Here is a 23,158-nt window from a genome sequence, read left to right on the forward strand (position 1 = left end):
CTCCAGAGAGAAGAGAATGAAGGAGAAAGGGAGCAAGATGTTTGGGGCTAGCCAGGCAGGCAGCTGCCAGCCACACACAGAAGAAACAGGAAAGGTAGGACATACAGAAAGAAAAGTAAAAAGCTCCAAGGCAAAATGTAGATGAAGAGAAACAGGTTAAATTAAGTTCTAAGAGCTAGTGGGACAAGTGTAAGCTAAGGCCGAGCACTCATAACTAATAATGAGTCTCTGAGTCATGATTTGGGGGCTGGTGGTCTGAGAAAACCTGCTATACCTACAAGTGCTAAAAGGCAACTATGGTTGTGTGTTTTACACCACAATAAAAAAAAAGTGCTGATTTGTTTAGGAAGAACAAGTCAGAGTGGTACGCAGACACACAGCTGAGGCTGTGCAGGAAGGAGCCTTAAGATGTGGAGAGGCAGTGCATAGAGCCAGAGGACCACACAGACCTTCATGTCAATATAGTTCTTCAGCTGGGAGGCGACATTCAAGCAGGCCAAGGGACCACAGATAAGCCAAAATGTACTTTTATCAAATGAAGTGTCAAACTGTTACTTCAGCATTAAAAACTGCACACACATGGACAACACACTGTGAAAATATAGACTCCTGCTGCTTAAACTGAGGGTCAGAATTTCGTACGTGGTCATATAACTACTTGTGAGGATTACTGTTAAAAAATGGCAATGAAAAGGTTTCTGAATATGCAATGACCAAAATGTAATTTAAAGCAAATGTCTGAAGAGCCCACAGTGCTCTGGGAAGCACTTGCCTGGATGCCCCACAGGACTGCACTGCAGCCTGGGTTCTGAGCACAACATGTGCACACCTTCCTCTATGCAACACTTGTGGGCAGTCTGAAGTACTGTGGCTCAGACTCCTGACTATGGAATGTTATGAACTGCAGTGGTTTACTGTACAAACTTTCTTTTTGTTTCCCAAATGTAATGGTTTAATTGTGAAAACAATACTGTCATTCCTCAGTATGTAAATGTCTGGATTGTATGTGTTACAATGTTTAACTTTAAAAATCTCTGTTTGAATTGCTGACGTGAGTTTCATTTAAAAAAAAAAAAAAGTTCAACCCATTTTGGCTTGGAATTGGGACAGAATTCCTCATTTCTTTTTTTTTTTCCCGAGACAGGGTTTCTCTGTGTAGTTTTGGTGCCTTTCCTGGATCTTGCTCTGTACACCAGGCTGGCCTGGAACTCACAAAGATCCACCTGGCTCTGCCTCCTGAGTGCTGGGATTAAAGGCGTGTGCCACCACCGCCCGGCCCCAGAATTCCTCATTTCTGAAGTGGTCCTAAACAAGCCTCTGCCCCTCCCCTCACTGTGTATTTATGCAAAATGGCATTCACACCTTAAAGTAAAATAGTGGTCAACTCTGAAAAATGTTGATGATGATGCTCCACACAAACTGCTGTATCAAATTAAGACCTAATTTTTATACTAAAGTAAAAAAGACATTAATCTCATTCGTATGTAAATTGGCTTTTGTCTTTAGTGAATTGGTAAAATCATATAAAGAACTGTTTTAAAATGAGTTCCTTTATGGTTTATAATCAGTAAGCATTTGGTTTGTAAGATTACTCCGTATATACTTAGGGTCATGAAACCCAGTCCCTCAGGCTCATGAGTGGAAAAGCTTTAGAGGCCCCGACTGTAAAGGAGTAAAGGATTCAGGTATTTATGCAGCACAGCATTACTGATGCTATCATGGCCAGTCTCTTACTCCAGCGGTGTAACCAGCTGTGGCTGTCCTCTTGGATCAGCATCCTTTCATTAGGGACTATCACTATGACAAAGCGAGTGACCACTGTGTGCACTGCCACTGCTGGGCAGCCGCTGTCACTCAGGAAGCATGGGGAGATATGGCTGACAACACTACACTTCCTTCCTCAGAGCAGTCTAGTCAGGCGGTACATGGAGCGGAGCTAAGAGGGCAGGGCTTAGAGACAGCTCGGACCACTACAGCACAGAATTACTAAATACCTGAAGTTCTGTGCCAAGGAGCTTTACTACCTTAATAGTGATAATCTAGCATACACAGTCATAAAATAGATCATAGGTTACTTAAACACTCAGCCATTTCTAACCTCTAACCCTACCTGATCTAACCCTCACTTAAGAAAGCAGCTTCCCGCAAACTAATACTGTCAACGCTGGATTTAGACAAGAAGAGAAAAGAAAGTGGACTGAAGCACAGCAGGCAGGGAGAATGTCTCCAGAGAAAATGCCACCCTGGAAGCCAAGTCTACTGGGAAAGGGACTGACCCTCACAACTCGTGACAGGGATGTCAGCTGGATTCCTGCAAACTGTGTTCCTACTGTCAATTTACACAACGGAGCAGCTGGAAAGCAAGGGGAGGTCCTGGGAGAGAAGGCAGTTTCCTGAGAGTAATGTAGTGGCCACAAGGGCCAGGGAAGAACTCCTGTCGTGTCAAGCAGTGCAGGGAGAACAGCGCTTCTGCACCTGAATCTGCATTCTTGCATGTCCCTGCAGGAAGGATGCCAGCACTGCACTTGTGGCTGGGCAGAACTACAGGAGCAGCTGACTGCTCACTGCAGGCCTCTCCTAACTCTGCAGCAATAGACACACTGCTTCAGAAGCATGGCCAGCTGAACAGAGAACAGCTTCTGAATGACCCTACCTAACAACAGGTTTCTGTCCAGCCCAGCTCTAGAACAGCATGTGACGAGTCACCATGTAAGGATTCAGCAACAACTCAAAGCCTACACGATGCTGGGCTTCCCCTGCACTGGCCTCCTCCCTAACTTGTACCACTTACAATGTGGTCTGGACACCCGAATGCACCCAGGACCACAGATGCTTATTGGGTGATCTAGGTATGGGGAGTACACAGGCTATTCCAGGAAGGTTTCTGTTCAATTCTGAGGGTGCAGAACTTTGATGGTGCACAGGTGAGGAAATAATCAGCAAGGCGAGTGTGAACCCCAGGCTGTACATACTGGCCAGAAGCTGGTGGGTCCTAAGACTATCCCCAGGAAGTACATATGTCATGGGGAGGTACAGGGTCAGAACCCTGTTCAGAAGGGCTATGCTGTCTTGAGTGAGGAAAGAGAGTAAGAGAGAAGTCTGGAGTAGGGCATTTTGGAGACTTCTGGAGCTAGACAACTAAGACAATAAGGAAGAAGCTATCTTTTGTACCCTCCTCCTCCCATAGAACATAGTATTTCAAAGAAAACATTAGTTTGACTCAGTTAGGAAGCAATTTTGGCAGTTGGAGGCTGCGGACTGTACCTTGATTCCTGCATTCCGCAGCATCTCGAGTGTGGGCCTCACATCAGCTTGCAGTTGGTCCTCCACCCCAGTGAGGCACAATAGCTCCATCTCCCTCTCCAGGCTTTCCACAACTGCAGCTACTTTCAGGGTCCGGTCATGGATGCTCAATTTGGCTTGACTGTATCGGCTCTGAGGACAGAAGAAACAGGCACACAAGTACGTGCATGCTTCGTGTGTATGACTTACACAGTTGCACTGTATCAGCTCTGAGGGCACAGGGGAGAGAGGGACACATGTGTAAATGCTCTCTCAGTGTGAAGTGAATCGGCTCTTGGGGTCAGAGGTAATATGCTGTATAAATGCTCTGTGTAAGTGCTCTGAGTATTTGTAATTATTTGGTATGTGAAAATCTATTAACTCTAGCTGAACTTTCCCTAATATGGAAACTGAATTATCAAAAGTCAGATACACCCTGAGCAATGACATCATGCTAAAAAAAAATTCTGCAGCATTTTGGATTTATGGGGCTTTGGATAATGTAACCTGTCATCTATGTAAATATTCCAGAATCCAGATAGCTCCAAGGTCTGAAGTACCTATGAGGCACACCCAGCCTCTGCTGAGGACATGGAGCTTCTGGCCTTTGTGGACACTGCAGGGCCCCCAATCACTAAGGCAGCCTGTGCCCCCACACTTCAGAAACACTGACCTTATAACTGCACCGGAATGAGTGAGAGAACAAAGTTCTCGGAAGAAGGAAGAGGCCTGAGTGGCAAGGACTGAGTAACTCACTTCAAAGTCCTGGTACTGCTCTTCTGTCAGAGTCCTCTTGGCCACCACAAGGGTCCGAAGTCCCTCACGTGCCATGTTTCCACACTGCAAGAAAAGTGGCTGTCACCTGTGGCTCCCGGAGTTCCTGACGGACTGCAGGGCTGTCCTCAGGGAGCCCTCAGGACCCTCCTGGGCAGGGCTGCAGGCCCACTACATGGAAGCACAGGAACTTCAGGGGCCACAGACCACAGCACAGCTGAGTGAAAAGTACAGGCAAAGCCCAGGGAAGGTAGAATAAACAAGCAGAATGTGTCTTCAAGTTCTCCCTGCCACTGTACCCCACCCCACAAGAGGTCTCCAGCATAACTGCCCCATCGAAGGGGGGGTGAGGAAGAGACATGGCAGGTGGCCCCCAAATCCCAGCAGCCTGTGTTCTTGGGCAAAGCATTGCGCTGTCTGCTTCAGTTTCATCATAGAACTTGCTTCAACAGGGCTATTCTGGAAGGACATTGGTCCTCTGGTGTAAAGTGGCATGCCAATATCTGGCAGAGATAGAGCACCACAAACATGCCAGTGCTGATCACACGGGGTCAACACCCTATGCACCAAGCTTGGGGCTCAGGTCTTAACTGGACAAGGAAAGACAGGGCCTTGGACTAGTCATCATCCTATTTATATAATAAATGGGAAATGGAAATACATTCAATAGGTGTGTGAAAAGATACTAATCCCATTTACAGTGCATAATAACTATGACAGAGTACTGTTTTCACCTACTAAAAGCAGGAAAGTTTTAGCTGGGCTAAGGTAAAGAAAGAGGGCTTGGGGTACAATGCTGGCTGTGTTCTAGGCACACCTGTTTGAAGGTAGCCAGTGATTCATTTCAACACCTAAATTGCTCCAGTGGCATCAATCCCACTGCTAGACATGTCACCTTGTCTTGTAAAGAGTGTGATTCCAAAGAAAGGGTCCTTGCCATACTGCAGGTAGGAGTCAGGCCCTAAGGAACCCGAGGCAACATGCATGTTTCTAAACACACCCAGGAACTTTGCTGATAAAGTGAAAGGCTTTCAGGCTACAACAGAACATATATAACATACTGGTGGTGAAGAAGCAAAAGATTTATCTATGGCAAGAAAATACAATTTCAACAAACAAATGTGCATAGGATTTTTAATGAAGTTATCTTTCTGAACAACAATCTGACATTATCTGTCTGTTGCAAGACATTTATTGATTTGACCTCATAAAGCTAAATAAATTAAACAAGTATTTTACAATTAATTGCATGTCATTATGACCAAAAGTAATTTTTATGGCATTTTACTAGGTCTTCAGGGAGTTTAATTTATTCATGTCTCTGATTAAATCAAAGTGCCCCGAAGGAGATATTGATTCATATTGCCAGGACCATCGTGAATATCGGGTGTGGCTGTGTGCTGACAGATCATCTCTGCAGTCTGACAGTGGGACAAGAGACCAAGGCACCTGAGGTACTGTGTACACAAGAGAGAGACCTGGTACAATCCTAGCAACCCTAGTTTTACTCTGAAATCTAATTACTGACCAATATACAACTTTAACAATAAATATTATAACCTCATGAGGCTAACTATAGTTTAGGAATAACAATATAGGGTTGCTTATGTTTGTACCTTATTTTCTGTTCTTTTTTTAGGAAAACAAATTAGCATTAGATTAAAATAAAAATTAAAGTCTCCTTGCAATATTGTTAAAAAATACATATAAATACACACCTAATTGGTTATGTGTCCAAAGCTATTTTAGACCTACTTTTACATATCTGCATACTTCATATGCTAAACAAAATGGCAATTATTTCTATAGGAAACAGAGTTTTTGTAACTAACCAAGGTTTTAGCCTTTATTTATATGGACCTGGAAGGAACTACAAATATTTAGAAAATTTAGTAGAAAAGTATTACCATCCCTGGCCACCTATCCATGCCTGGCTTAAATGGGGACGACATGGTTCATTCCAATGGTACAAGTGTGGAAAAGGTACTACTTTTCTGTCGCCGGCTTACTAAATTTCATGGAGACATTTTGTACAATGCTGAGAATAGGTTGCTTACCTCCTCTTCTAGCCAGTCATTGTACTGGACAATGGTGGACATTGCGACGTCAGCACCTTTCATATAGAATGTGATTTCTGCTGTGGATTCATCCTGTAGTAGGGTAAGAACAGACACAGAAACAGTTGGGCTGCACTGCTCCCTGTAAATCACCACTGGCGTAAAGAGATGATCTAGAGGAAGCAGGTCTTTGTAGAAACTGTCCTTAAACACCAGTGCAGTGAGAGTCAAAGTCAGCAAACACCTAAGATGCTGCACTTTAATTCTTGAGACAGATCTGGTCTGTAGTGTAAGTATTAATGCTCTCCACTTTCCCAAGTGTGACAGAATTTCATTATTTAGCAAATGAAATTACAAAATATAATTTTGGTACTGGTTAAGGTAACCAAAAAAAAGGTTTGTATTAGTAACTTTGTGGTCAAGTCTCATTAAATTCTTCGGCATGTTATATAATTTCTGTTGAGGACAAAACAAAACAGTTTTCATTAAATATTACTATTGCCCTCTGCTTGTTCTGCTTCAGTGGCTGTAGGAAGAACGGCTTTACCAACTGGAGCCATACAAGCTTCTCAGTTCACATATTATTGAGTTTTTTCTTTTCTTCTTCTTTTTAACAAAACAATAATAAAGCACAAAGTACTGAGTAAATATCTGACCTTGAGATTTTTCTGGGGGGGCGGGTTATATAGACTTAGAGGCCTAGAAACCAGTGACTGGAGAAATTGGTGTGAGTACAGCTGGGAAACCGTGACATACTCTGACAATGATGCCCATCCGCTTGCTCTCAGAGGTGAAGGGAAACATCTGCAGGATGCAGTAAGTCAAGACCTGGCCACTGGGGGTCTTCAGCTGCATGGAAGCAAGGTCCCTGCTGACCAGAGTGAGCCCAACACTCTCTGTCCATCGCACCAGTGCTACCTGAGGAGGAGAGCAGAAGGTGTGAGGAGCCACCCGGGAAACTACGTGAAGAAACACAGCACACTGATGTGCAGAGCCACTGGGACACAACTTATGCAGAGAAACAAAGTGTGGTAACTTCCATTTCTCTCCCGCACACTTTTGAACAGTTCTTTAACAGGTGAACAAGGTATTTTTTGTTTAAAAGGAGACCACTATGCACCATAAAGACTATTTTGCAATGTGTTCTGATTGGATTCCCAAAGCAGATGGCTTCAGACGTGATGAAAGAATCCCTAAGAACTCATTTAGGACTTGAGTCTCATGATTTGTCCCAATTCACCACGTGTGGTTCTGCAGGCTTTTCCATCCTCTTTATCCTTTTTTTTCCCTAGTAGAACAGATAAGCTGATACCTGATTAATGAACTCACAATAAACATCAAGGTACCTACATAACAGCTACAAATGTAAAGAAGACTGCCCTGGTTTTATCCTGTTGCTGTGATAAAACATTTTGGCTCAAAGGAACCTCATGAGGAAGGAGTTAACTCCGTTCAGACTTCCAGATCACATGGCTGAGGGATGTCAGGGCAAGAACCATGGAGAAACATGCTTGCTGGCTCATTTTCTGGCTCACTCCCAGCCTCATGTGTGACAGCTTTCTAATGCAGCCCAGGACCACCTGTTTAAGGATGGCAGCACTCACAGAGGGCTGGACATTCCTTCAACCATCCCTTACAGACATGCCCAAAAATTAATGAGATAAAAGAAAACTACTCACTTGAGACTCAATTTTGGGTGACTGTAGTCTGTGTCAAGTTGACAATTAATGATAGCTAAAACAGAGACAATAACAAAGTAGATGCCCAGCCTGGGTTCTGAGTTGAGTATGGCTGTGACATCCAATTCTTTATTTTGTCAAGGTTTGCTTTCCTCTGTAATGTGAAAAAGACACTTGCAAACTGTCCTAAGGCTGAAATGATGTAAATAAATTCCTGGCTTATGTAGGTTCTCAAACATAGGATCTATTTTTATTTACAGTTATTTATTATAAAATTTAAAAATCATTAGTGGCATAATTAATTTTAGGTTAATACATGAAGTCTTTATGACTTTCTCTGGAAAGGGGTTATCTTTAGAGCAATTTCCTCACAGTCACGTAAAACAGCACCCAACCCTCTCAGAGCCTAAAGGAATGCCAGCCCAGTCCAGCAAGGCCACAGCTTCCCTCAGTGGGTTCCAGGTGGGGCCTTCCCTTGCTCTGTCCCCCAGATGCAGCTTTGCCAGAGGCCGGAAGCACACACAGTTCTTGCCCAGCAAGAGCCTCTCTTGGGGAAGAGTGAGATTCTGTATTTTCAGTTTTAACACGGCTTGAACATCTAGATTTTATCTTGGGCTTTGGGAACTCAAGAAATATCAAGAACACTTAAATCTTGTCTTGTGCCAGGCATCAAGAATTCAGTCTTAGTGTTCTGTCTATGCTCACTCCCTTAGAGAGAATATGATAAAACTTCTAGGCAGAGATCCAGAATTTCTGCAATGGTGGCAGCCTCAAAATCTGTTTCTTTGTACAATGGCAATGCTTGGGGCTACCCCTCAGCATCTGGTGAAGATGAAACCTTCACAGTCAGAGGGTCCCCAGCAGGATGCACATGTGGTTACCAGACATGGGGGTTCGATCCTCAGTCCTTTGGCACAGAGTCCATTTTGTTTTTTTCTTTGGGAAGACCAGGGATCACTTTAAAAGCAGGATTTCTAGGTAATTTCCCACAAACCCAACGGCAGAATACTTTCAAAAAGTGTTTTTTACAGAGGCTGGGATGGAGAGTTGTTTCTTGACCTTCAACGCTAAGACCTTCCAAGGCACACAGCAGGAACATGTGTCAGTGTCAGGGGCACTAGGGCAGAACTACTTGGGTGTTCCTTAAGACAGAAGAGAATGTGGGGTGCAGTGCCCAGTGCCCCCTACCAAGGGGAAATGTGATGCCTTCTCCCCTGTAGGTTGTTGAGGCTCTCCATGCTCTTACATGACATCTCCTAAAGCAGTGAACTGCACAAGTAGGAGGGTGGTTTAGGACGGCAACCACACAGACTCAGGTGGTTGCAAGTGACCAGTCACAAAATATAGCAGTGCACTAGGGACAATAACTATCTCTTCACAGCGTTTTCATTGTTGGGGTTAGCTTAGGACAATGGAGTGGAACTATGATCAGACCGTAAATGTACTCAGCAGGCTAGGCTGTAACAGAAGAGATGATAGAACATCAACAGAGCAAACACAAGCCCTTCTCCTCCTGCACTCTGAATTGGCCTGCCCCCATTTCAAGTACTGCACTCAACTCTTCTGTTCTGGATACACGCAGAAATTTCCTTCATTGACTCGAGTCCTCCTGTCCCCTTCTCAACATGGAACTGATCAGTACACTCTGATCAGTTCACTTTGCTGGTCTTAGTAAGCTCTCTGTGTCTCGCCCTTAAGATAAATCATACATACTGTAACAGAACGCCTAGTGCTTGTCAAGTACTATGAGAAATCCTTTGCTTTGTGATTCCTTGTTTGTGAGGAGGAATCAGCAAAAGATTTATCTTCTAAAGCTGCCTCTGACAAGGCCACCAAATCACTGTATCTTTGCAGCCTTGTCATCTTTATTGAGGGCAGGGACATAAGGGTTAGAACACTGTGTGAAGACCTGCATGCTTGCAGAAAAATATGTCTATGAAAATCAAATGGCTTTCTATGCCCAGTCTTGGGGCTGTTTGCCACAGAGCATAGTAACATGTACCCACCCTTTTAGCATCGGTTGTTCTTGGCTGGTTAAGATGGTGCACAAAATGGTCAATGGTGTGTCACAGGAAAGCTGGGATCAAAACTCTTACTCCAAGTCTCCAGGTTATGAGAAGGGAATGAAGAACAGCTCCCAATGATCTAGTACTATAACTGAGCATCAGCAGCTTGCTTAAACTATAGTACTGAAGAAGACATGGAGATGGTAAGAGGAGACCTGGCACCTGACCACAGTGCCTCTTCCTATCCAAGACAATGACTCCATAAGTTGCAAATGATCTAATATGCCAAGGTTAATTTTCAATTTACAGTGAAAGGTTACTATTACACTGTGACCCGTAAATTGCATCTTTCCGAGAATACCCTATCATCTCACAGTGCCCCACTGCAGTCAGGACCAGGCTTTCTATATTTGGTGACTCACATCTGTTTATTATTTAGTTTATGCTTGGCTTCACAGCTCCTTTTGAGTTAGCAGCTTATAACAAAAATCAGTTTAGCTACTTACACCTAGCCCAGCATTCTATGCAAAAGGTTTAATCACCCTGAGGATCACATACCTACATCCAGCCAAGCAAATCAGAGTCAAGTTTTCTACAAGACAGATACTTTAAATTATTGTCCAGTGTAACCTGCTTGTTATTGGGCAAGTCTTCTTGATAATACAAAGGTAAACAGTGAGCAGGGGAACAGCCTTGCAAGAGAACTGCTGTGGATTCAGACTGGTGTTCTCTGTCACTTCCTAATGGGTAAAGTCAGTCGACAGCTCTCGGGGCAGCTACCTCACCGCCAGCAGCTCTCCAGCTCCAGCCCGAGCTTTGAAGCTGCAGGCAGTCACTGAAGAACTGCACTGTGAAGGAGATCTCCAGTGAATCCTCTCTGTGATTCGAAATAGATCTGAGGTATTCTTTCTAGGACTTGTATCTGACGGCATTACATATAGGAATAAAAGCAAAGAAACTTTCAGTGACATTGGCAGCTAGTCTCTCTTCTTCCTACAGCTTCAAACAATTAAAGACATGTACTTTGGGGACTAGGGACGAACCGCAGTAAAAGCATATATGCCCCACACCAACAAAATAAAATGAAACAAAACAAAATACACATCCTTCAGAAAAGGATGCTTTAAGAAAGCATGTCAGCATGCTCCGAAGAAATGGATAGCATTCTCATAATAACATAGAATTAACAGGTAACATTATCATAATGACGTAGCATTGTTACGTATGTAAGTTTCAGGAGCTGTTGTCCTTTTCAGGTTTCAACTTGGATCCTTGGAGAAATGACTGATTCTAAGAATGGGGCAAAAAAAATATATGCAGAAGTATATATAAGATGTGCCTGTAGCACCTCTGTATGCACAGAAAACAAGGCAATGCTTAAATACAAAAAGGAATACTAGAGGGGATTAAAACCCCAAGCATAAAATAAGTATGCATGAATCCATTGTGAGAAGTAAATGGATGACTAAACACATCACCGAGAGAACTCTCTCATGCAAAAGTGTAATTTATACAGGACTTCACTCTCAAGGAGAGGTATATAATACCCTTTTTGATATAGGTTGTGCATGGGAGCTTTCTGACCAAGAATAGTTTTTGTTGTTATTTTTAGACACAGTGTCTCTCTACATAACCCTGACTGTCCTGGAGCTCACTACGCTGGCCTCAAATTCACAGAAATCCCCCTGCCTCTGCCTCCTGAATGCCACCACACCTGCCTGACCACGAATACAGTGTTAAATGAAGAAACAAAGGGGTAACCTTCAGTGGAGTTATCTGAGAAACACACCTGGGCCAAGTGATCAGAGTTAGTGTCAGAAGTGCTGCGTGTGTGGACTGTGATGTGATGTGATGTGATGTGATGGGATGATGGGATGGGATGATGGGATGGGATGGGATGGGATGGGATGGGATGGGATGGGGTGGGATGGGATGGGATGGGATGGGATGGGATGGGATGGGATGTGATGTGATGTGATGTGATGCGATGGGATGGGATGGGATGGGATGGGATGGGATGTGATGGGATGTGATGGGATGTGATGTGATGGGATGTGATGGGATGGGATGGGATGGGATGGGATGTGATGTGACGGGACGGGACGGGACGGGACGGGACGGGACGGGACGGGATGGGATGGGATGTGGTGATGTGATGGGATGTGATGTGATGGGATGTGATGGGATGTGATGGGATGGGATGGGATGGGATGGGATGGGATGGGATGGGATGGGATGGGATGGGGTGGGATGGGATGGGATGGGATGGGATGGGATGGGATGGGATGTGATGTGATGTGATGTGATGGGATGGGATGTGATGTGATGGGATGGGATGGGATGTGATGTGATGTGATGTGATGCAACATGGTCTCCCTTCCAAGCTCCTAACTCCATCTACTCTGGAGAAAAATACCAACAGACCCAAACTGAGAGACAGTCAAATCACCTGGCTAGTCACCTCCAAAAGCGTCACTATAACATGGGAAGTGAGAAACTGCCCCAACCAACAAAAGTCTAAGAGAAAATGATCCTCAGATTAAACAAGAGGAAGACTTTAGGTAAAAACAAAGGGCATTTGGAGAAGCCTGGCTGCAGTGTGTTGTTTGCTCATGTTTGCCTGAGGACTTGAAGTCACACTGTGTGCCCACTTGTGCAAACTACCAAGTGACTGTTCGGAACGTTTCCAAAGTGCTTTGTCCCTTTCTATAATCACTTTACAGTAATGGTTTAAGGGCTCTCTTCTCCATAGTATTTGACATCTGGTACTTGACTTCTAATTCTCCTATGTAAAGGACACCAGGGTCGCTGCCCATCACTAACATTTAGACCTCCATGTGAGTTTTCCATAATACTCTCTTGTAGAACTAGGTGAAAGCCCCAGAGATCATGGTCCTCAAATATTCTGTTCCTGTGATACCTAGATGTGGTTGACATGGGGAATCAAGGTGCATTGGAGATGCGGGTTTTACCATGAGTAGCTGTAGGTACTGGGGTAAGAGCCAAGGTCCTAAGCCCCTGTTTTGCCAGGCCTGGTCAGCTGCTTCCTGGAATGCTCTTCACAGCTCTACAAGAAAGCAAGAAATCCTTCTGGTTGCTTTGCAGAAGAGCTGGTGATCTATCACAGAGACCAGAAAGTAAAAGACAGATCGACCTTAGCACTGTGGTGTTGATGTCTCTTTTTAGAAATGTACAGAAATTTAGAATATCTTTATCTATATGGCTAACTCAAATGTGAATTAAAAAAGAAGGCTGCTCAAGAAACCAGAGAAGCTTTACTCTAAGGTTGCTTACTTGCTAAGCCTCCCAGGTTCAGGGGAGGAGTGGAAGGTGGATGTCTTCCTACTGACTGCTCTCCTAAATGGGAAGGAACATAAGGCCATATCTGTGCTAGGCAAATGCTTTCCTATTGAGTAGCACCTGCAGCCCCTTTCCCTGTTTCTTTTAGATGCTGTCATGGATGCAGAGGCAACCAAAGAATGCATTCCTCAACTAGTACTTTCTAATGATACCATGTTTCCAATGTTTCCTATCATTTGAGTCTATTTTATAAGGCAATTTTGTAGGTAATGAAATAAAAACTTAGGAGTAGGTTATCAAATACTCCTTGTGTGTATCTATATTAAATGGAATTAATTGCTGCTTGGCATTATAACAAGAAATAACCTCTGGGATATTTTTCTCTGAGATGTAAAATGATAATCTAGAAGTAAAAGGCTTCGTATATTTTGAATGACTATTTTTATTACTACTAAGCTTTCTGAAATTTCTAATATATAATGTGACTATTGATAATAACTCAGAGGCAAGAATAATTAAAATGAGAATGTTAAAAAAAAAAAACCCACCAGTGAGAGTCTGAGTGAAATTTTCTCTACAGGCCACTTAGCGGCCACTAAACAGCTGTCACAGGCACCTCATCTGCACACTCACATTTCCCAAGCAAAGTAACCAGTATAGGCGAGTATGTCCCAGATACACACCATACGGAAGAACATAAAACACAGGGCAAGATTTTATCAAACTCTTTCTCTATAATTCCATTATCCAGAAATTTCTGTGCTGCTATTCTTGAAACGCTTAACAGAAATTTCCTCTATCCTATTAGCAATTATGCACATACAGCTGCCAGCTGTACCCTTAGAGTACATATTTTACCATGTATTTTATAAATCATAATTTAATCACTGACATCTCATCATTTTTGATTGTGATTATTATAATCATTGTTATAATTTAATAGAATTATTAACTTAAAATGCAATTTGATCATCTAGAAAAAGTGCTAATCAATATTCACAGACAGGCTATGCAGTATTTATTCTCTATTGGTCTTGAAGGTCACAGAGAGAAGGCTTTGTGTCACTGACAATGATTTGCTCCTCACAAATATATCGACAAAACACCACAATTAGTCTTGCTTCAATAAGCACACACAATAAAATGAATTAAAAAATCCAGCACTCCACATACATTAGCTCTTCTGTAACTCCAAATGCAATGCTATTAAGGACATATTGTTCCTTATTTCAAAATACTCTACTTGTGATTTGTCATAAATTCTAGCTGATTCTTACACATAAATAGTTGAGCAAGGCAAAGATAGCTGTATCTTGAGATAATATTTAAACATAGGGCTTACTGATTGAGAGATGTAACTATATAATGGAATGGATGCTACTAATAAACAGTTAGTTTACAGGAAAAAGCAGTCATTAAAAATAACAGCCGATCAACTTTTGGTCCATAATCAGCAGAGGTCATGCTCTGCCTTGATCACTTGTGTTGATGACTTCTACACTGAGCCTAAGCTTATGTTCTCTTGTGATTCCTGTGACTTGAGTTCAGTGCTGGCTTCCTGCACTTCACTGGACATGCAGTTAAACAACGAAAAAGCTAGATTTTCATTCTGTAAAGTAACTTCTATGACATATTTAACATTTGTTCAGCTTTAGTTTGCTATGCTGAGCCTGTAGACACAAATGACGGGTAAGGAGAACTTCCTTCTCAGAGAAAATGAAATATTGATCATTTATCACAGGAAACAATGACCAGGGCATAAATAGATCCTACCTCATACATACAAGTCAGTTGTTTATTCTCTGACATCACTATCACTTTTAGGCCTTCAAGTAGACATGAGCATGTGACCAATGACACATCACTGCAAGTACTTATTGTGTCTATTAGGACCTTTATGAATTCAAAATTAACCTTCAAGAATTCCACGATGTGTAGATTAAAAGCTCATCTATGTAAAAGTGCTGGTATAGAAAAGATCCTCCTTTCATTCAGGAAAATGAAAACCATGGCGGCTTATACTACAAAGAACAGCAATTGGCTTACAAACTCAAAATGGGGCACTCAACAAACCACATTCATCCTCAGAATAAGATGAAACAGTTCCATGAACTGATTATCATATGACAGTGTGATGCACAAAATGTAGGGCCCTCTGTCTTATAAGTTATCAGGTAGAATAACTGTGAGAGCCATGGATAAATAGGATTGTAAGAATATAGTGTTGATAGGACTGTATAAAACTAGTCTCTTAAATGCTAACACTGCTTATTAACATGGATGTTGTGGTAGGTCAACACTGGGGTTAAACAGAAAACATCAATTGAACCATTTCCCTAAATAAAGCTCCGGGGTGCAATATTCTGAGCACTTTATCCAATAAGAAATGCTTTTACAATGGTACCGTGGTGACTGGGAAACATCGCTATCATCTGTCAAGCTAACAGCAGTGAAGTTCAATATGCCAAACAACAGGCTATTTGGAAGCCTTTCCTGAGGCTCTGGGATCTGCACACCACATCAATACTACACTTTAAAAATCATGATGAAGCTCACTGTTTTCATGTTCAGATTTAAATTACGCGTTACATATCTTTTTACATATTACTTAACATTCTGCCTTTAATCACTGTCAAATTTCCATCCAAGTCAAAAGAGTTAAGGATAAGGTTAGCAGTTTCTTTGTTATAATTACTTTAAGCTCTTAAAAGTCTTCAAATCAATGAAATGTCTTTTGATGGTGAATTCCTAACATTTTAAAGTTTTCTATGTACTTCAACAAAACTTACATTCTTTTGGTAGGCAATGAAGTGAATATGTAAAATAGTATATTTTTGAACTACAAATGAGAATTGCTTGGGAACCCTCTGATCTTGGCTTCCAATGTTTATGACCAGGAAATTCCTTCTCAACATGTGATCATATGGAAGTGTGGAGGAGCTATGGAATGCTGCAATAGCAAAACCAGCTTTAGCTCTTTCTGAGAAAAAGAACGGTAGCCCTTTGCCTTTCATAAAGCAGCTATGTGTGCCCTCTTTCTGTCTCAAAACCTTCTTGAGGGCTAAGAAGACAGCAATTTATAAGTCACACAGGTCTTACTACCTACTGTGCCACCCCGAGATCTCCAAATGACTTAGGACTGTTGAACTGTGCTGACTGGACTCCCTATCAACACGCACTCACACATGCACGCGCACACACACACACACACACACACACACACACACACACACACAGCATGTGCACACACACACTCCTACTTTGACACACTGTATTGGTTTCCTAGGATACCCAGTTCAATGTGGCCAGCATGGCCTCTGAGACACAGTGGGGCAGTGGCGAGGGGACACTCACTAGAGATGTGTATACTGCAGGCCAGGGAGACAAAGGATGGAGCTTGTTTTTCTAGCTTCTCCCTTTACCAACATGGGATTCTATTCTGGAGCTTCTCAAATATCACCAACAGTTCAACTAATCTTGATCTTCATAGACCATGTCAGTATTTTCTATTTCTTTTCTTTTTTTTTGTGGGAAGACAGGGTCTCACTTCATAGCCCTGGCCTGGAACTCACTATGTAGACCAGGCTACCCTCAGACTCCCTGCCACTGTCTCTTGAGTGCTGGATTAAAGGTGTGTACCACTGGCCTGGACACCTCAGCATTTTCTAAATCAGAGATGTGGTATGACTTTTAGGAAGAGTCTTAAGTTTCCTGTTGTAGTTTTATGTACCAATAGGCAAATATCTGAATGCTGAATTTAGCCTTGCCAATCCATAGGAATTAAGAATCTGCTTGAACTTTAAGGGGTTTCAGCCCAATTGTTCTACGTGCTCACTTTTAGACAACCACACAGTTTCTTCCTTCCCTCCACCAGACCCAGTAACTGTTTCTCATCCAGCCTTGAGTCCATAAGGTCACCATACTGGTTGTATGTAGACACAGCCAACTGTGTTAGTTACATTTGAGTATCTGTGGCCAAAATATGTAACAGAAACTATTTAAATGGAAGATTTACTTTGTCTCACAGTTTCAGAAGTTTTACTCCATGGGTATTTGACCTCATGAGCTTGGCCTGGACATCATGGTGGTGGGAGAGCATGTAGTTTCACTTCATGGTGGGACAGGAAGAGGACACTGCAAGGAGATAGGGACAAGCTACTCACAACAACCTAGTTCCTTCACCAAGATCTTACCCCCTAAAGTTCCCAGAACTTCTCAAACTATACCATCAGCTGAGACCGGGCATTTAATACACAATGCTGTGGGGAACATTTTAAATTCAAACCATAACATTCTTCCCCTAACCCCAAAAGCTCACGGCCATCTCTTATATCCATTTAGTCCGTATCAAAGAGTTCACAAAATCTTAATAGTTCCAACATTTTTCAAAAGTTCAACTTCAGAAACTCTAGTGATACTCAACATAATCTCAGCTATCAACTCCTATCAATAAAAAAGAAAATTATTATATACACTCATTATGTAGACCAGGCTAGCTCAGATTGCTCCTTAAACTAGTCTGGAAGGCTTAGGAACCACATGACCTGGTAGTTATAGACATGGCCCTACTTCTCTAGCACTAATTTTCTATTAGTGTAGCTGTAATGACAATAACAACTACAAAACATGACAGACAACTTAAAAGCCAAGATTTATTTCAGCTCAGGGTTTCTGAGGGTTCAGTCCATGGGCTGCTTGGTCTCAATGAGTTTGGGCAGGAAATGACAATGGCACCATGTCCCAGACGATCTTCTTTACCTCATGGTAGATAGGGAAGAGACAGGGAGAAGACACCCAAAAGAATTTACTCCCAGTGGCCTACTTTCTTTTCAGATAGATCAAACTACCACCAACAGCTATGGCCCAAGAGTTCAATATGAGTGCTTGTGGGAAACATGTCATACTCAAACCAGAACACGCTTCTTCTGAGTGGAGAGAGAGGCTCACACAGAAGACTCAACTGGAGAGCTATGCAGAGCCAGTAACAAGTTCAGAAGTGTCCTAGAACATAGCAACTAACGACCTGCAGAGCAGGTTAGTACTAAAGGGGCACAGAACTACAACTGCCTGAACTCAGCTCTGTTCAGCCTTTAGGGATAAACTACCTCAGGTGAATTATAACAGTAGTAAAACTACTGAAAATTCTCAGAGGAATATAGAAAGATCTAGACAAAAATGAAAGCATCATTGCTTCAGTCCACAGGACTGAATACAATGCAGCCACATCCACTGTTACTGGATGCTTATGAGTCAGGGAGAACATTCTAGATAGGGCAGACAGATCAAAACAGAGCTTATTTGGGAATCTCTGAAATGAAGCTGCAGGCATCTGAGCTGAACAGGCAGGTTTCTAGCAATGAGAAGGTCCAGCAGCCCCAGATTATGGCACGTACCAGCCTGAGCATCAGTGCTGCAGGAACTCCACTGGTCAGGATGAAGGAAAAAGAAAGCAGACAGGTTCCTGGATGAGGTGGAGAGACCATCCAGTAATACTACTACATGGAGAATAAGAAGGCAGTGAGCTTGGGTAAAGACAAGAAGCTGATTTATAACTGTCCAGGTGGTGGTGCTGGTAGGGTGGGTGAATAACCAAATGTCCCCAGCTTTCCACATTAAACTCTTTCATTTTGTCCTGTTTTTGCACTACTTTTAAGTTCTTATGTGTTAAATTGACATGTCATGATGTCTGAACTATTTTATTCTGGCTACAATAAGCTAATATTTTCACTGAACATAAATAATGTTTATATCCAAAACTTTAAGATAAACTTGTTAAAAAATAGCCACAAGTTACACTTGTGAAAGGACACAAGTCTTCATGGGCACTAGGGGTTCCCTTTCATGGCTCATCATTATGACGTTGAAAAAAGGTAACTGGGGTCCTGTGTCTCCAATCTCCACAAAGAGTGAGTGCCTTTCACAGTGTTTGGAAGAAAGGTAGACAACATAACACATCCTGACACCCAGCCTGCCAAGTAGTCTTCAATCTTGAAGGGAAATTAAAGGAAAAACTTATGGAACTGGGGATTCTCCACCAGAGTGCAATGCTCTGGATTTTCAGAGTGAAAAACTGCCAGCATACAGGAGACCCAACGGTAATGTGCAGTTCAATATTCATGGGGCTGACATGTATACATCAAAGTTTAAAACAAAACAAAACAAAAACCCAAAAAACCTTAAATCCCTGGAAAGTCTACCTGATGTGACATGGAAACCTACCCTTTACCAGGAAAGTGGTTCCAGTATGCACGTAAGACACAACTGTTCATCACTGCACCTGGGCTGTTAGTATACCACCACAGTAAACTTCTATGAAGAGGAAGAAACACAGTCATGGGTTTCCTTAGTGACCAAGAAGTGTCAATATTCTTTGACAAATATATACATCATACCAAAAGATTCCTGCTCTAGAGCAGCTGGAAAGAAGAAGCTTCCTCCAACTCTGGTGGGGCCTCCATGCAGCTGAAGACAACAGAGTCCTTCTTCCCTCTCAACATGCATCTCTCCACCACTTTCTGCATCCTGAAGGCTACACAGTGGTTCTAGCAATGACTTCTAAGGCTCCCTTCCTCACATATAAAACTTACAAAGCATCTATCTCCTGGCTTCTTAATCAGCAAGATTGACATAAAAGTGGGCACAGTGCTCCGGACTGCACAGTGCATGCTCTAACAGATCCGGCTGCTGCCTCCTCTCCTTGCTGCTGCTTCCTGTGCTCACCGCTTGATAACCTGCCAGCGAGGCAGGGCTGTGTACTCTGGCCAAGTGTCCAGCCAGAGAACCACACTCTCCAACTCCCTCTCTATCCTTCCTGTTATTGTTTTCTTGACCCCCCCCCCCCCCCGATGGTCTGTTTCCTGCTCATCAATAACATTGGGAGTGCTATGTCTACCTTTCCATGATTTTCAGAATCAGAATTTAGCAGCTTCCCCAAATATATTGATTATATACTTATATGATCCAATTTTGCAGGGTATTTGAAAGATCTAATTTGTTAACACTGACTCCAGAGTTGGTTTGATTATTTTACGTAATTGTTTAAAGTACTCCAAGAGGACAGACTACATAAAATGTATAAATGTATTCATAATGACTGCATAAAAAGTGGAAATTTTAATAATGGATTTTACAAAATCCCAATGGAGTAAAGTTAGAAGTGACTACGTTAACATACTTAAGGGTTTTTAAAAATCATTTCTGTAGGTTTCTCAATTATTTATACTCCAATTTTTTTTAAAGAACAGATGTATCTAAATTGTACAGAATGACTGGAAATTTCGTACACAGATCCAGTGACTCATTGCAACATAAGAACAACTGGACAATGAAGTACAGCAACAGTAATAAGTTTATTTTGGGAACTAACTTGTGATAAAGCCAGCTGAATTTTCTCATGTTATTCTGAGTAAACTCTGTTGAATGTAATGGTATAAAGCTAAGACCAGAATCTTTAAGAATCTTCCTGTAATACCCTAAGTCAATCCAGTCTGAAACAGTCTGAACTTCAGAGGTCTATTTGTGGCTAACAAGAATGGAAAGGACTAACTCTTAGGTATTGACATGTTAGGGTCAAAGGTGAGCCCTGAAAGACCCGAATTATGCCCAGAGGGTTGCATGTACTTCAGCTAAGGTTAATGTCCGAATCCAGGATACAGTCCTGCATCCTTGCTTCAGAGAAGCAACCTTCAAGCCTGCAGAGTCCAGGTGAAACTGGCCACACAGGCGTGCTCGGTGAAGGACACCCTCCCCAAACAAGATGCTCTACAGAAGCGACTGACCTCATCCGGGCTGGATGCCTGGTAGGTGCGGTTCTCGTCACTGAAGTCTTGGTCTGCTTCCGCAAACTCTGTCTCCCCAGTGACTCCAGCGCGAGCTTCATACACAGGAGTGACGTTGTGACAGAGGGCGATGGCTTTCACTGCTTCGTGGATTCTGCTGCTGACGCTTTTTTTAACTTTAGGGGTTGAAGACTGGCTTCTTCTCAGTGGAGCAGAACTTGGGTTGTGCCCACTTGCTTGGGAGTGTACCTTTAAAACAGGATGCTATGTAATGAGGGCAGACAGAATGAAGTGGTCCACATGTGGACCAGAAATTACTGGAATGTTTCATGAGGGAAAATTAGCTTGAGACAAGAGCAGCAATTTGATTCTTTCTCTTACACTGTACTTACAAATATAAATCACTTTTTGTCTCAGCAATGCGAAATGCTTGGCTATTTCAAGGTTGTCAAACACACCACAGTATTTGCTATGATTCTTGAAGCCCAGCACTTTCCCATTCCTAAGTTCAATCAACTGTTACTTTCTTCCTTAAAAAGGCAGGATCGCTGGGTGGTGGTGGTGCACGTCTTTAATCCCAGCACTCAGGAGGCAGAGGCAGGCAGATCTTGTGAGTTCGAGACCAGCCTGGTCTACACAGTGAGTTCCAGGAAAGGCGCAAAGCTACACAGAGAAACCCTGTCTTGAAAAAAAAGAAGGCAAGATCAAGATCAAAGCAGAATGGTGTGCTCATACATGCGCATAAAACAATACCAAACCAAAGCAGCCAGAACTCTAAAACTTTCTCCAATGTCATAAGTAAACTGGCTGTGCCCCAGGCTCTGAACTTTGGTGGTCTAGTTTGTAGCTAACGAGGATTAGATACAATAATGAGGTGTGTAAAGGAAACCAAGCCGGTCAGATCTCCTGTTGTTCATGGGAAGCAACTGCCCACTGAGAATTGTGTATCTGCCTAACTTCCATCAGGTCTGGCTAGGAGTCAGTGAGCTGTCACCACCCAGTGATGGACTTTTGTTACTCACCTCCTACCAGGGTGAGTGACAGAGAACACTTGCCAACCCAGAGGACAGACACACACTCTCCTGTCAACTTCAGACTCAGGACAGTACTCAGAAGGGACTAGGGATCAGAGCAACTAAGAGACACTGAGTATGAGCCTCTTCCCACCAGGTATAAGCTACACGAGGGGTATGTATCCATTCATCCTGCCCAGGTATCTGCTCAGTGCTCAGTTGTGTTGCCCACAGCTGCCCCCATCTGCACCACCTACACTGAGCTGCTCCAGCAAGAGTAGTTCAGTCTCTCTTCTGAATTATGCAATGCTCACTGACGCTTATGCAATTTAATTTCACATGAATTCCACTGAAGAGTAAGCTCTCAACCACCCAGTGCTTCCAGTGGGCAAAGCTAGTCAACCTGAAGAAGACTATGCTACGCTGGAGTGGGCTACAGTCAACAGAGCCTCAACAGAGGCTAACAAGTTCCACAGAGTCTTACTGGCAAAGCCCACGGCCTTTAGTGAAAGACCTTCAAATGCTCCTATATACAGTAAGTAAACATTAAATATCTGTTATATAATGACTCTTCATTCTTCTGCTTTGAATGTGTTTCTGGTAAAATAATTATAATAATAATCATATATAATCCATAATATTCACATCAATGAATAACGTAAGTTAACTTTATTATTATCATTTTTTTTTTAGGGTCTCCCTATGTATCCTAGGCTGGACTGGAACTTTCAACCCTCTTGCTTCAGCCTCTTGAGTGCTGAGATTACAGGTGTGTACCACAAAACCCAGATAAATGAACATTTTAACAAGCAGTGGTTACTTGGTACCATCTTTCTCAGAACAAAGATTTCTAGGAAAAAGGAAGCTTGAGCTCTTCTCTCTTTGAGGTTATATAAAGCTCAGCAGTATGAGTTTTTGCCAAATACACACACATGTGTGCATGTGTACATACGGGCACACATACATGTGCGTGTACACACACACGCACGCACACACGCACACAGTAGTCCAAATGGCTCCTTAAGAATACAGCTATTGCTGTTGCCCCTGGATGCCTCTCAGAGGTTGAAGATAGATCCCTATTGCTGAGGACACTGCATAATTAGGACAAGACTTATATTTTCTGAGCTGGATTTCATCTGAAAGCTTCCTTCCCACAGTCTAGCTTCCGTAACACCAGAAAGTACTTTGTGAGCTGCTAAGGAGGGGAAACAATGAACAGTCCTACCCTGCTGTGATACCTATGGATCACAATAATGATAGTAAAGG

The 23,158-nt window shown here is 42.6% G+C and overlaps 1 protein-coding gene across 5 annotated transcripts in view; it reads right to left on the minus strand.

The window, feature by feature from the left end:
• Atp9b (ATPase phospholipid transporting 9B (putative)) overlaps positions 1-23,158 on the minus strand; it is a 230,947-nt gene that overhangs the window by 23,782 nt on the left and 184,007 nt on the right. For all 5 annotated transcript variants that reach the window (XM_036204413.1, XM_036204417.1, XM_036204414.1 and 2 more), the window contains exons 15-19: positions 20,877-21,125; positions 6,870-7,031; positions 6,114-6,206; positions 4,039-4,122; positions 3,265-3,435 (exon numbers count right to left, since the gene is read on the minus strand). In XM_036204413.1, coding sequence (XP_036060306.1) covers positions 3,265-3,435; positions 4,039-4,122; positions 6,114-6,206; positions 6,870-7,031; positions 20,877-21,125 — 759 coding nt within the window. The remainder of the gene's footprint in view (positions 1-3,264; positions 3,436-4,038; positions 4,123-6,113; positions 6,207-6,869; positions 7,032-20,876; positions 21,126-23,158) is intronic.

Source organism: Onychomys torridus, chromosome 13, assembly GCF_903995425.1.
Source record: "Onychomys torridus chromosome 13, mOncTor1.1, whole genome shotgun sequence".
Classification (NCBI taxonomy): Eukaryota; Metazoa; Chordata; class Mammalia; order Rodentia; family Cricetidae; genus Onychomys; species Onychomys torridus.